The sequence below is a fragment of the Mus pahari genome, chromosome 6, assembly GCF_900095145.1.
Source record: "Mus pahari chromosome 6, PAHARI_EIJ_v1.1, whole genome shotgun sequence".
In the NCBI taxonomy this organism is placed as follows: domain Eukaryota; kingdom Metazoa; phylum Chordata; class Mammalia; order Rodentia; family Muridae; genus Mus; species Mus pahari.
The window spans coordinates 12,146,728-12,161,084 of NC_034595.1; the positions used below are offsets into that span (position 1 = coordinate 12,146,728).

At 43.5% G+C, this 14,357-nt stretch overlaps 1 protein-coding gene across 1 annotated transcript in view; it reads right to left on the reverse strand.

The window, feature by feature from the left end:
* Svep1 (sushi, von Willebrand factor type A, EGF and pentraxin domain containing 1) overlaps positions 1–13,274 on the reverse strand; it is a 178,925-nt gene extending 165,651 nt beyond the window's left edge. The window contains 1 exon segment of the mRNA XM_021200005.2: positions 12,491–13,274. Coding sequence (XP_021055664.1) covers positions 12,491–13,024 — 534 coding nt within the window. The 5' untranslated portion in view covers positions 13,025–13,274.
* Positions 13,275–14,357: the final 1,083 nt, after the last annotated feature.

The window sequence follows — 14,357 nt, forward strand, 5'->3', positions numbered from 1 at the left end:
GAAAATGTGGTACATTTACACAATGGAGTACTACTCAGCTATTAAAAACAATGAATTTATGAAATTCTTGGGCAAATGGGTGTATCTGGAGGATATCATCCTGAGTGAGGTAACCCAATCACAAAAGAAGTCACTTGATATGCACTCACTGATAAGTGGATATTAGCCCAGAAACTTAGAATACACAAGATACAATTTGCAAATCACAAGAAAATCAAGAAGAAGGAAGACCAACGTGTGCATACTTCATTCCTCCTTAGAATAGGGAACAAAATACCCATGAAAGGAGTTACAGAGATAAAGTTTGCAGTTAAGACAAAAGAATGGACCATCCAGAGACTACCCCACCTGAGGATCCATCCCATGAGTAAGATTTATAAACGGCCCTAGTTTGATATCTACAGTACTTTTAAAAAATATTGAGGTTTGGTCTTGTAGGATTTCATGACTTCATATAGGGTAAGTGCTGTCAGGGGTGCCAGGTTGTCACTCAGCACTGTTTGCAAAGATTTAATTCTACTATGTTGCTAGAACAGGCATGTCAGCTCCATAAGTGAGTTACTATAAAACAAACGTTGTTATTAGGAATTGTGAATGCTTGTGGAAACTGACAGAGATTCTGAAAAATATGATTCTCTGACAAATAACTGCCAATTTCCACAAAGAGACAAGAAGGATGTGATGCTGCTGTGGTCATGGAATGAAAGAACAGTGCCTCCCAGACCCTTTACTGATGAGGACTCTCGAGGTGGCTAAAAGTCGTATTGATGGTGACATGTGACCCAAAGCTTAGAGCACACAGATGCCCTCTGAACTAATCACACACCCTTCTCTCTAGAAGAACTGAGAGATGATTCCCTAGCCAGATTTTAGGGGGAAAGCTGTAGGAATCCATGCCTGCCATTATTCTCATGTCTTCCTTTTACTTTAGGAAGAAGAAAATGGTCTGAAGGGTGCACTGGTTCCAATTTGTTGATCATTTAAAAAGAAGAACAGTGACTGACCATTACCTGAGAATCCCAACTGTCAGGAAAGCACCAAGCTACCCATTACTGCACTGACATTAATCACACTGAAACTGTGACTGTTTGAGAACTCCGAGACAATAGTGAGTACTATCTCTAGGTCCTGGGGTGATATGAAGTCAGCCAACGAGTGCTATAAACCAGTCATGTATTAACTACCCTGGATTCTTGATTCCTTGGTTTCTTTGTATCTATCATTTGTGATTGTTGACAATGATTATCAACTTGACAGACTCTAGAATCCCCCAGGAGACAAGCCTACTGTGGTGGTCTGAATAACGATCACTCCCACAGGCTCATCCGTTTGAATACTTGGTTCCCAGTTGGTGGAATGGTTTGGGAAGGATTAGGAGGTGTGGTCTGGTTGGAGGAGGTGTGTCACTAGGAGCAAGCTTTGAGGTTTCAAAAGATTTGTGGGATTTTTTTTTCTCCCTTTTCCTTGTGGTTGTAGACTAAGATGTGAGCGCTCAGCTCTGCCATCATGGACTCTGACCCTCTGAAACTGTAAGCCAAATTAGGCACTTTCTTTACTAAGTTGCCTTGGTCATCGTGCTTTATCACAGCAATAGAAAAGTAAGACACGCGTGAAAGATTATCTTGACCAGGTTAGCTGACATGGGAGGACCTATGAAAATGTGAGTAGCACCATTCCCCAAACGCAGGCCCTAGACTGAGCGTGAAGGGTAAAGGTAACTGAGTACCAATACTGTTAGCTCCCTGCTTCTTGACTGCAAATGCAATGTGACAGCTGCCTCATGTTCCGACTTCTGCAACTTCCCCCGAGCTCAATGGCCTATGCCCTTTGGCTGTGAGCCAGCGTAAACCTTGTCTGTCCTAGGCTATTCTATCACAGCAACAGGAAAAGCGGCTGAAACAGTATCTCTCCCACATGTGGGGAGAATGTCAAATGAAGTTCTTTTAAAATTCCTGAAAAGAAGTATACTGTCGGTATGCTGGCTACTTTTGTTGGATAAATACTGACTTCGGTGCTTTGACTTCCAGGCTGTAAGAGAAAGGGAATTTTGAAATAGAAAACGTCAAAGGAGATAAGGGGGAAACCCAGTGACTCTCTCTATGCTTGTGGAATGTCAGAGGCCAGCCCATGGTGGGCTCCCTGGATCACTTTCCACTCTTCTTTCACCTTCCACGTCAGTAGCGTATATAATGTTAGGCACTGGGATTGTTTTGCATAGACACCAGAACATCATGTGGATACAGCTGTTTTCCAAGGCTCTCCTCCTATGCAAAGCCACATATCTTTGCTTTGTAGTGCTGTGGACCGAACCCCAGGCCTCCTATCTGCAAGGCATCAGCTGTACCACTGAGCGACATCCCCAGCCTACTTTCACCTAGTCACCTACCTCTCTGCACCTCTAGCCCCCTCCCAACTTCTCATACCAGCGTCTCTTTGCTTGAGGTTTTCTTGATTGCCTGGAGACCACTCTGCTTGCATGCAGAGGATGTGTGGGTGACAGGCCATGGTAGCAACCCTTAACTATGCCTGATATGAGGAGGTTTTAAGAGACCTGAGATCCTCTACTGTCCAGCTGTGATACTCGAGGCTTGAATGGACACTAGCTCCCCGTGTTTCACAGGAATTAAACATCAACTACCACTCATGTTGTCTTTGGCATTCTTCCTCTCCTTGTCTCTCTTCCTTCCTCTCCCTCCCAGAGTTGCTTGGATCCCCTCCCAGATCAGCTACCTCTTCCATTCAGATGCTCTTCCTTGGCTTATGCTTCTGCCCAAGTCTAAGCCAAGATACTGGCTGTATTTCTAGTCACTTCTTCGGTGCATAGGCTAAGAGTCAATTCAATGCCTCTGTCCAACTGATTTAATAACTGGCACATAAATGTGGCTCTTCCCTCTGCCCAGTTGGAACAAGGGAAACACAAAACACGTAAAATAGGAGAGATCTGTTATTCTATAAGAACACCGCTCTCCACCCAAACCTAAGACCTCCATTCCAGTTCTGTTGCTCTGTTTTCATCTTGGCCAGAGGAAGGTGCCTCTGAGAGGGAGGAGCATGATTGACTTTGCAGGGGTGGATCTGCACAGGACCCATGAACTCTGAGGAACATATTCTTCTCAACTGTTAGTGCTTCTCATTAACATGTGGAATGCACAATGCTCCTTACTGTGAGCCATGGGTCTTGGCACCGAATCTAGGGCGGCAGAAAAAGAAGAAAAAGAAGAAAGGACCAAACCTCATGTAATGTCTTTTGCAGCTGACTTGCAATGTGAGGTTTTACTAATTAGATTGGGCTGTGTACAAACAGCCTTAACTCCAGCATCTTTAAGGCCAGAAAATTCCAACAGTAACTTCCCGAAACTATCACTTTTGAAGCAACACTCAAAAGCCAAGTGTGCACATTTTAAGAGGAAATTTAACTAAAAAAGAAAGAGCCTGGCTAGAAATGGTGCTTCTGGGGTATGGGGAGCAGAAATAAGCAAATTAAATGTTTTCTTTTTCTCAAGGTTTATTTCAGGTTCAGCTGGAAAGGTGAGGCTATACAATAGGACCAATGTGTACAGTTTTCTGCAAATCAGATGGCACTGGAATAAGGCAAAAATGAGTGAACCAAGAAAAAGAGAGATGCCCCAAGAAAGCAACATGCAGCACAGCTGACAACAAGAAGCCAAGAGCCTGCCAAGTGTTGACCAGAACAGAAGTTAAGCTTGAAAGCTCGGGAAGGCGAATCAACCAAGACAACTCATCCTTTGATGCAATTTTTTTTTTTATGTGAGACAGCGTTAAGTGTTAGAAGACATCTCCTATCCCTGAAAATGTTCACTGATGCAAGAATGAGAAAACCTGACAGAACATCAGTCACTGACCTGTCCATGTACGACAAACCACAGAAGAGTCTCCCAGACTCTCAGCAAGGGAATGGAGTCAGTTATGTCTACCATCTACAGCCTCCACACTGGCTTGCTCTTCCACCTTGAACCATCGGCTCTACTGTTCTGAGAGGCGTCCAGGCACCAAAAGAGCCAAATGCCACTGATTTGCAGGTTTTTACGTGTGCCGGAGGTCTCAAGATCTGGTGTGAATTTGGAGGGAGTAAAGAACAGCTGGACCGAGCTGGAGGGCACTGAGGGTGACGCCTGCTTCCACACAGGGCTCTTGCAAACCCCCAAAGACTCAATGAGACAGCCCCGGGTGGGCACTTGACAAAACAAAACTGGAATTTCACCATTTCAACTTCCAGTCAATAAACTTGGATATCCTCTTGGTTTTGAAAGTAGAGCTGTATTGTGGGGTCGGATGCTGCATTCTTACGAAGATTAGGAGGGAAAAGTTGATTTTTTAAAAAAAAAAAAAATTTAGGGGCTGGGGAAATGGCTCAGCAGTTTGGAGCACTTGTTCTTAAGGGGGCCCTGGGTTTTCTTTCCAGCACCCACACAGTGCATATACACACATGCAGGCAAAACATTCACACATATAAAACAAATCACTCTTAACAAAATTAAAAGCATTTTATTATTGAGAGCAATAATAACTTCTCAAAGTTCCAAAGGTATTGTCCCCTTCTAGTCACTTTTGCTCACATACAAGGTTGATAGGTCATTTCCTAGTAAACTATACATGTTCAGTACAGCTACATTTACAAATGGAGGCAAATATATACATTTCCCTCCATTCATACTGATATATATATATATATATATATATATATATATATATATATATATATATATATAATTTTGTTTGATGCCCAGTCTCATGAGGCTGGCCTCAAACTTGATCCTAAGTCAAGGCTGAAATTGAACTCCTGATCTTTCTGGCTCCACTTTCTAACTGCTAGTATTAGAGATATATGTCATGCCATCCAGGTAATGACAAACGTTACTGCCAATGAAATTGCAGTTATAGGATAGGAAGGTTTTGATACTGCACACATACTACGAGTTTTACCCAGTTTAGAGCAGTGTCTGGACAGTTTATAAAGTATGATTTTATTGACTCTGATAGGCATCAGATAGATCAGCACTCCATCTGCTCTTCCTTCTTATCAACAAAGCCCCCTGAAACTAAGGGCAGGCATAAGCTCGAGGCTCCCTCAGTGAGACGCAGGAAAAGAATATGTCCACTGAGACAAGAGAAGAGCCCTCTAAAATGGAAAATGGAGTGTGACTGTTTTATCCTTTTTCTTCTGGATGAGGTCTTGGAGTGACTTCCTGATAGTAGATAGAAATATGCAAGGGAGAAAAGGAAAAGGAGAGGACACAGGGAGAGATGGGAGAAGGGGGAAGAGGAGCAAGGGAGGGGAAGGGAGATATCTACAAAGTGCAATATATTAAAGACATATGGATAGAAATGTGTACAAAGCGATGGCTAGACAGGAGGGTTCCCATACCTCATGGCTCATGCTGGCTACAGAGTTCATTACTCCAGCCCTACACTATTTTGGTGCATGCCAAGGGTGGTAGCTAGAGAAAGTGTGCCTACACTGAAACCCATCCTTTCCAGTCAAGTGTGGTGATCACAGAGATCCTCACACGTGTTCCCAAGAAGGTTGAACAGTTCTAATATGTAAAATCTTACAACAATGATCCTTCTGATTAAGCAATAAAAAACGTGCTGAGTGGTGACAGAAAGGTTTATGTTAGTATTGGAATTTATAGTCGGGCTTTGTATAAGGTGGGGCCGGAGAGATGGCTCAATGGTTAAGGAACCATATGTTTTTTCAGAGGACCTGAATTCAGTTCCCAGCACCCATGTTGGCAGCTCACAAACACTTAGAATTCCAGTACTAGCGGGTCCAACACCTTCTGGCCTGACCTCATATACACATACCTGTGAGACAGTGAGAGGTAGCCTCGATCCCAGTTGAGCTAGGGCTTGAAACCCCGGAAATCCTGAAGGGACCATAGGCGCTTTGCCTGTTTCCAGGCACCAGACCCCTGTCACTAGCCACAGTCCCCCATAGATTTGCGTCCACCAGTCACATATGGGCAATGACCCAAGCCCCTCCACATGTAGAGGACGTGACCTGTCATCACTTAGGCTCAAGACAGATCTTCATTTTAATGAGATACCTAAAGTCCTGGAGGGCTTAGCCAATAAGCTTTTCTTCCCGGACATTCCTACCAGCAAAAGGTATTTAACCTCAGACCCACCCTGAGAAGGGGGTATGGTTTTACACATCCACCCTCTGCCATGACAATAAATGCCTTAAAACCATGGACTGCCTCTTTTCATCAGGATCTGCTGTGGGGAGCCATGGAGAAGGCTTTCGCCTATGGAGCCGCCATCTAGTCTCCTGTAGAAGGCCTCTCTGTACTCCCAACCACAGCCTCCACCAAGCCAAGCTCAAGACAGCCACCTGTCAAGTCAAGGAGCTCCCCCTTTCTCTGACCCCCCACCCCACCCTGGGCCAGATCCAGCACGTGGGCCCCCACTCCGTTCTCAGCTCTTCTGTGGCTCCCAGCGGTGCTTGGGTGTCCAAGAGCCTGAGAACCAGACAGCCCCAGCCTCGTCACAGTCCTAGGGACCCCCCAAGCCAGCTCTGGCTATCTCACACTCTAAACTGTGCTTCCTCACCTCCAGAGCGGTGTCCAGGGGTTCCCTAAGGCCCAGCGACAGCATGGTGAGCACTGTCAAAGTCCCGCCCCCCAGAGCATCTGTGCCCCGTGGCAGAGTACACACAAGACCCAACAATCCTACACGTACACACATAAACACATACACGCATGATTGAAGATAAATATTTTTTAAAGGAGAAAAAAAAGTGTCTAATTTGTAAGAGGTAAAAGTGTTTATCTGTGTTTATTTGTATACCTGTATATTTCATATGAAAGCCAAGCCACAAACAGTTCAAGTGTCACCCCAATCTGCAAACACATGGGAAGCTGATAAATTATTTCATTTTCAACTGACAGTGTAAGTTTCATATCTGAACCCAAACTCTATAGCTTACCATTTGCAAACGAAGTTGGCAGTGAAATGCCCGTGTCTGATCTATATGCAAAAACAGGGTCAGGGCCTCACTCCCACTACATCCAAGTGTCGGTTCTCTTCTGTCATTTTTATCTAAATATTATATCGTATACCTAAATATGCCCATCAGGGCCTTGAGAGGGCTATAAGAAAAAACATGTAGGTTTCTGTCTGGACAAGAACTTTGTCCAGCTGACCTCTGTCCCTTCTCATAACTCAACTAAAATGAGGAAAGAAAAATAAAGTCAAGGCAAAGTTCAGTTAAAAGAAACATTTGAGAAACCTCAGCTTGCGAGTAACAGATGGTTCCAAAAAGAATAAATACACCAGGGGCCTTGCTTTGGCAACTCTGCTTTCCAAGGCAATTCACGGTTTTGGGAAGGCAGAAGTTGACGACAGAGCAGGTCTTGAAGCGAGGAGCACTGTGCCCCTGACTCATGCCCCACTTCACATCTAGGCATTGGCATTCTCAGAAATTCAGGGCAAGCCTGGCCGAGCCAAACAGAAGAGCTGGGTCAGGCGTGGATTCCCAGTGCAGCGGGGTTCTCCTCTGGCAAAGCGGACAATAAGTGACATTGACAATAGGCCCAGTGGGCTGGAGAGATGGCTTAGCAGTTAATAACAGCAACTGCTCTTCCAGAAGTGCTGAGTTCAATTCCCAGCAACCACATGATGGCTCATAACCATCTGTAATGGAATCTGATGCCCTCTTCTGGTGTGTCTGAAGATAGTGACAGTGTACACACATATAATAAATAAATAAATAAATAAATCTTTTTTAAAAAGAGTACTACCCTTCTCAGTTAAAAAAAGAAAAAAAAATTTCTGAGCTTTCAACATTATTCTTTACATTCCAAACAATAAAAGTTTTTCTTTTCTAAATTATAATCAACGTGGTAAAAAACAAACAAAAAAAAAAAAAAAAAAAAAAAAAAAAAAAAAAAAAAAAAAAAAAAAAAAAAAAAAAAAAAAACGATTCACCCAAAAGTGGATTCTGCCTGGCGCAACTATTTCAATAAACAGAGAGCATCCCTGTGCCTCTACTTCATCCCTTAAGAGGGGAAAAGCCTTTAAAGTTTCATATAGTTCATAAGAAAAGGAAAAGAAAATTCAATTCAATAGATTTATAAAATAGTAGGTGCCATCTAACTAGCAGCTGAGGGGTTGGATTAAGATGTAAAGTATGTTGCCATTCAGGGAGAAAAAGAACCATGCCCAAATTTTAAAAAATATGTCAGGGTCCCCAAATGTTCAAATGTGTATTCAAAATGGAACAGTTCTAGAACTGGATAGCATGCATAGGGCCATGTCCAGCCTTGCTAATAGAGGAATATATTCCTTCATACACAAAATCAGGGTATATCTAAATACTGGCATGGGTTGGCCAGTCTGCATCCTTGTACCTGCATGGACATCACACTGAGAGTGCAATCTGGTGCCATTTTCTGCACAGCAAGTTGGCACACACATACTCAGTGATGTCCCTTCAAAAGTTTACACTTACGAGAGCATCAGAGACGTGGACAAACATATAATATACCGCTTGTAACAGCCTGCATATACAATAATAGTTCATCACGAGATGAAATAAAAGCACAATCTATGGTGGAAAATTATGTGGCTGTATAAAACAAACAAACAAACAAACAAACAAAAACCCTGATAAAGTAGAAGTGAATTTCCCATTATAAATAATGTGATAAAAAACATGGGTGACACAGAAACCTACACAGAGTAAACAGCTCCTTCACTTTTAGGTACATGCTATTTATACATTATACATAGGCATGTATATGCATATATTATCTATCAACATACCACAGTATGATTATAGGAAACTTTTCTAATTGTTTAATTTTCTATACATTATCTGTAAAGTAAAATTTATGAAGCGGGAAAAGAAACTGAGTCTAAGAGACTCATAAAATCCAATAAGAATCTGACTGCGAAGAGTGGTGGTACTTGCCCATAGTCCCAGCTACATGGGAAACTGTTCCCAGGGGTTCAGGATGTCCTGGGCAGCATTGTAAGATTCTGTCCTACACACATGTACAGCTGGCAGCACTAACGGAACTTTGTGGATTATAAAGAAAAATAAAGACACAAGGTGAGGTGGGGGATGGGAAATGGATGGAGGGTCAGGGCTGGGGAAGAGATAAGGGAAGATGGGACCAAGATACATCATATGCATGCATGATGAAGAAACACAGATACAAAAAAAAAATCATGAGGTTTTGAGAGCTCAAGAATAACTGTTGAAAATAAAGATTCAAAGATGAATTGGGTCTCTCTTTTTGGGCCTGTAACACCAGCTACTCAGGAAGCTGAGGTGAGAGGATCATAGCATAGGATTAGCCTGGGTAACCTAATGAGACCTTGCCTCATAATAGTAAAAAGTTCAAAGGAATCATAAAGAGTTAGAGAGAGAGAGAGGAGCGAGACCTGGGGCTACAGCGCTGTGACAGAGCACTTACCCAGCTTTTGTGAGAGCCTAGGTTTGATCCGTAGTACCACAAAAGATAGACTCATAGATAAAAATGTAAATAACTAGGTCTAAATTTTTTAAAGTATTTACAGAACTTTTGAAAAGCCACAACTATCTATTGATATAAAAAGTCTGAATGAGCAAGCAGAGCACTGTTATAAAAATGTAATAGCTCCCAATTCCTTCAATGTTTTCTATATTGAAATCAAAATCCTTATTAGTTTCATTGGAACTATAATGAAAATAAATTAAAAAGTCGCATTATGAAATGCCTACGAAAGACAAGACAAACGAAAAAGGAGATTCTTTTTCACTATCTCACACTTAAATATGTTGTAAAGTTACAATAACTAAGTCAATTTTATGAACTTTACAATAGAATGAGGAAGGGACCAAGTACCCATTCATAGTTACATGGTTAAAGAAACACTCAACTAAATCGAGAAAGAATTAATGTCTAGTGAGCAAATTAGTGAGCTGGGACAATTAACATCTTTGTATGGGAGCCCTAAGCAAGTTCCAGATTAAGCAACTGTTAAGTGGAAAACATTTGGGCAGTAGACAGTTGTTTAACAAAATAAGGAAATAAAAGAACTTAAAATTTTTTTCTTAAAGATTATTTTATGTGTGCGAGTACTTTGTCTTCATTTCCATATTTGCACCATGTGCATGCCTGATGCCCAGGAAGGTCAGAAGAGGGTGTTGGATCCCTTGAAACTGGAGTTAAGGGTGGCTGCGAGCCACCAAGTGGGTGCTGAAACATGAACCTAGATCCTCTACAAGAGAAAGTCCTTTTAACTGCTGAGCCATCTCTCCACAGACATCCAGATCTGCATCTTAAGAGCAAACTTTGATGGACTTGAGCAAATGAAGGTTTAAACTAGTCATTCAATGACACTGTAATAAACAAGTAAAATACAACACGCTGGAAAATATACTTGCTGCATGTGCAAAAAAAAGTCACTGGCCTTCCTACACAAAAAGTGTATGCAAATCACTAGGAATAAACAAATGTGCCTGTAATGGCAAAAAGGCCAAAAACCATGACCAGGCTGGAAAGAAAAAGAGACAAATACCCAGTTAATACAATAGCTAATTTTACATATAAGATTATAAAAATTGAACTTGCTAGAACAATTCCTCTAGTTTGTTACCAAGTTAGCAATAATATGTTTTAAAAGGAGCTGAGGGGTTTTCCAACCCTATGGGGGGGGAAGCAACAGTGTTAACTGGCCAGACTCCCCCAGAGCTCTGGGGGACTGGACCACCAACCAAAGAGTACACAGGGAGTGACCCATGGCACTGGCTACATATGTGGCAGAGGATGGCCTTGTTGGACATCAGTGGGAGCGGTCCTTGGGCCTGAGGGTGTTTGATGCCCTAGTGTAGGGAATACCAGGGTGGGAAGACAGGAGGGGGTGGGTAGGTGGGGGAGTGCCCTCATAGAGGCTGGGGGAGGGGAGAGGGGATAGAGGGTTTCCAAAGGGGGGACCTGGAAAGGGGAAAACATTTAAAATGTAAATAAAGAAAATATCCAATTTAAAAAAAATCATGTATTCAGATGCACATAACAGGATAATGTAAATTTATTTTTTTTTGAAAATTGTGATATTCCTTTTATTGATTTAGGTTAAAAACAAAATATTAAAAATAATTCAAAATATTAGGACTGATATATATATATATATATATATATATATATTTCCTTAAAGCATTAGATATGGGTTCTTTTCTATTTTTTTTTTTTTGAGAATGTAAATTTATACAACTCTCCAATGGAAGAGGTTGCAGTGTGGACCAAGAAGTTTACAATGGTCATGCATTTTACTAAATAAGGAATTTAGAAAACCCTCCTAAAGAAGCAGTTGAAGAGGGCTTCCTAAACTCCTTAGGTAAAAGGCACGGATGTGTGCTCCCACACAGCAGTTCACAGCACTCAGTAGTCATAAGGCTGGAGATATGGCTCAGAGGTTAAGAGGCTTTCTCAGGTGTGGCTCGCCTGAATTCCACTGCCAGTCCCCACATGACAGCTCACAACTGCCTGTAACTGCAGTTCCAGGGGAGCCAATGCTGTCATGCCATAGGATACCATGAATTAATGTACATTTGAATCATATTCAACAGCTGAAGAATGCAGGCTGCAAAACCGTAGGTTAGCAAGCTTGTTAAAATAATATATGAGTAACATACTGGACAATGTTCAACTGTATATCCACTGGAATTTTAAGGATAAAGAAATTATTCAGATTCCCCACTCTCTTTTGTTTCATTTATCTTACAAACATTGACTTGATGGGTTGCCTTAACTATTTCTCAGTATTCCAAATTATGATCTACTATGTATTACTTTGTAGTTAGGAAAAAGACACATTTTTATAAAAGTCTACCATGTGACTTCTGTCAGATGCTAAGCATTTATTTAGGAAGACCTGGAAGATAAAGTCTTGGTGGCCAATGGCTGTCATCCCAGCTTGGGAGGTGGAGGCAGGAGGATCATAACTCAGGGACACCCTCTGCTATGTTGTAAGCTGGAGACCAGTCTGGGAAACACGAGAGAGAGAGAGAGAGAGAGAGAGAGAGAGAGAGAGAGAAAGAGAGAAAGAGAGAGAGAGAGAGCCTATCACAAACTAGTAAACAATTAAAGTCTAGAAGCAAAGTTATGAAGACTATGCCATGAAAAAGAACCGGGCTGTCCTCAACTCACTACATGTCCCATCTTCATAAATATTTATGAACCATACCTGTTCCAGCTTGTATACACAGTTTCCTCACAAGCTTAAGTGGGCTTAAAGGTCCCTTCCTACTAGGGTCCCTCAAGGGACCCTTTAAGAAATGTGACACCTCACTAAGCATTTAAAAACTCATTTCAGTCTGGACCTTCACTAGGACAGCAGGAGAATGGTCATATTTGTGCTTCTTGGGACGCTCGCCTTGGACACCTTAAACCTTGCAGGAGCTGAACCAGGCTAGAGAAGGGGTTGGCAGCAGGTGGGCGGCAGGGGCCCCGGGGCGCTGGCCTGGGTGTGGGGTTCTTACCGCGGCTTGCTGGAAGGCGCCCTTGGTATAGGTGCCACCACCGCGGTAGGTGATGGCCGGGATCTCGCGGCTGAGCAGCGCGCACTTGTGTTGGTGCGCGCGGCTGGTGGAGATGTAATCCACGCGCGCCACCACGTTGTTCTTGGACGAGAAGGTGACGATGGCCACACGCGTGGCCGTGGACACCACGGGGAAGTCGGACAGCAGCTTGCGCACGAACTTGAGCTCATTGAGGAAGTTGGTTTGGCCCACGCTGGACGACTCATCCACCAGGAAGACGAGCTCCAGGCTACCGCTGAGCTCCCGCAGTCGCCTCACGCGGCTCCGGAACGCGCGGCCCAGACGCTCCACTTTGCTCCCCGCTGCCTCCTCCTCACCGGACGTGAGAGGCACCGCCAGTCTGCTCAGAGCCCCCGGTGAGGCCTCGGGGAACAGGCGGAAGCTGAAGTTGAGCGACGGCTCCACAGGCTGGAAGTTGGTCCAGCCGGTTACTAGTGCCAGAGCCCAGCAACAAAAGGCCAAGCGCGACCACATCCCGCTGGGGACCGAACGGTGGCCCCGGGGAGTGCAAGGCGACAGTCCCCGAGCACGCAAAGAGGAGCCAAGGTTCCCGGAAAAAGCGGAGGGGACCCGGGGTAGAAGCCGCGAACCTCAGCGTCCTTGCATGTGACACTGAGGACACGATCCAGACTCCTCTGGCAGCTCGGGGACTCGGGAGGGACTGGAGGGATCTGCTCCTCTGGCTCTCCGCTATTTGGTTTCTCTCCTCCTCCTTCTCTCTCCCGAAGCCTATAAAATGTTTGAAGGAAGGGGGCAGTGAAGTCGCTTCCCTCCTTCTCTGTCTGTCCTCTCCTTCCTTTTCCCACTCCTCTCCCTATCTCTCCTCTATCTCTCTCCTCCCCCTCTCTCTTGCCTGGGATCCAGCTAAAGACTCTTGGAGATTCCATGACACCAGAACCCCTCGCCTGTCATGCTGTCAACATTCCCTCACAAGCGCACTGATTGATCCCATATGTCTGGCAAGGAGCTGCGGAGGAATGCGCTGGAGATGGATCCGGATACCGAGAGTGCCACAGTAATTGGAAACACTGGAGAGGAAAACACGCACGCGGGGCTGGCAGAGTTGAAAGCATGCATTGAAAACTGCTTGCTCACCTTTTGGGGTTCATTCCGCTCTTGGGGGTGGAGTGGGGATGCATGTCTAAGCCTCCCAAAGTGGATATTTGCATAATGTTCCTGAAGGGCCTGTCTGATGAGTACAGACTCCCGAGAACCTGTCCAAATCACAGACTGTTGAAGTGGGGCCCAACCGTGCGCATCACACACGCAGAATTATCGTTTGCCTTTCCTGCGGTTAATCAATTATTCCTGTATTGTTCATTCTTTCCTCCATACAGCAGCTTGTGATGCTCTATAGGTAACATGAGCACGGAAAAACTGACATGGATCTGTTCTCTAGGAACGTGTAGCAGGTAAAAGTGATCTCAGCATCAACTTGATATTCACATATGAAACGTATATGTATGATTACATATGTTTTGTGTGTCACATATGTACATATATATGTATATATATGTACGTATATGCACACAATTACAACTGACCTTACTTAAACAGAAGTTTGCCTTGCTTTCAAAGGCAAACTTGACTTTCGCCAAAGTCAGCAAGCCTTCTATGAAGATAGAAGTTTATGCTAAATTTTGAACTATGAGTAGAGACCCTGTGGTCTTAACACCCTCCTTTTTTTTTTTTTTTAATTTGATTTAACTGATTAGATCTTCCTGGCATATATATCCTTTGGAATATCAGCTGCTACTTGATTTTTCCAAGTAAGACCTCAAAACTGTGCACACTGAAGCACATACTT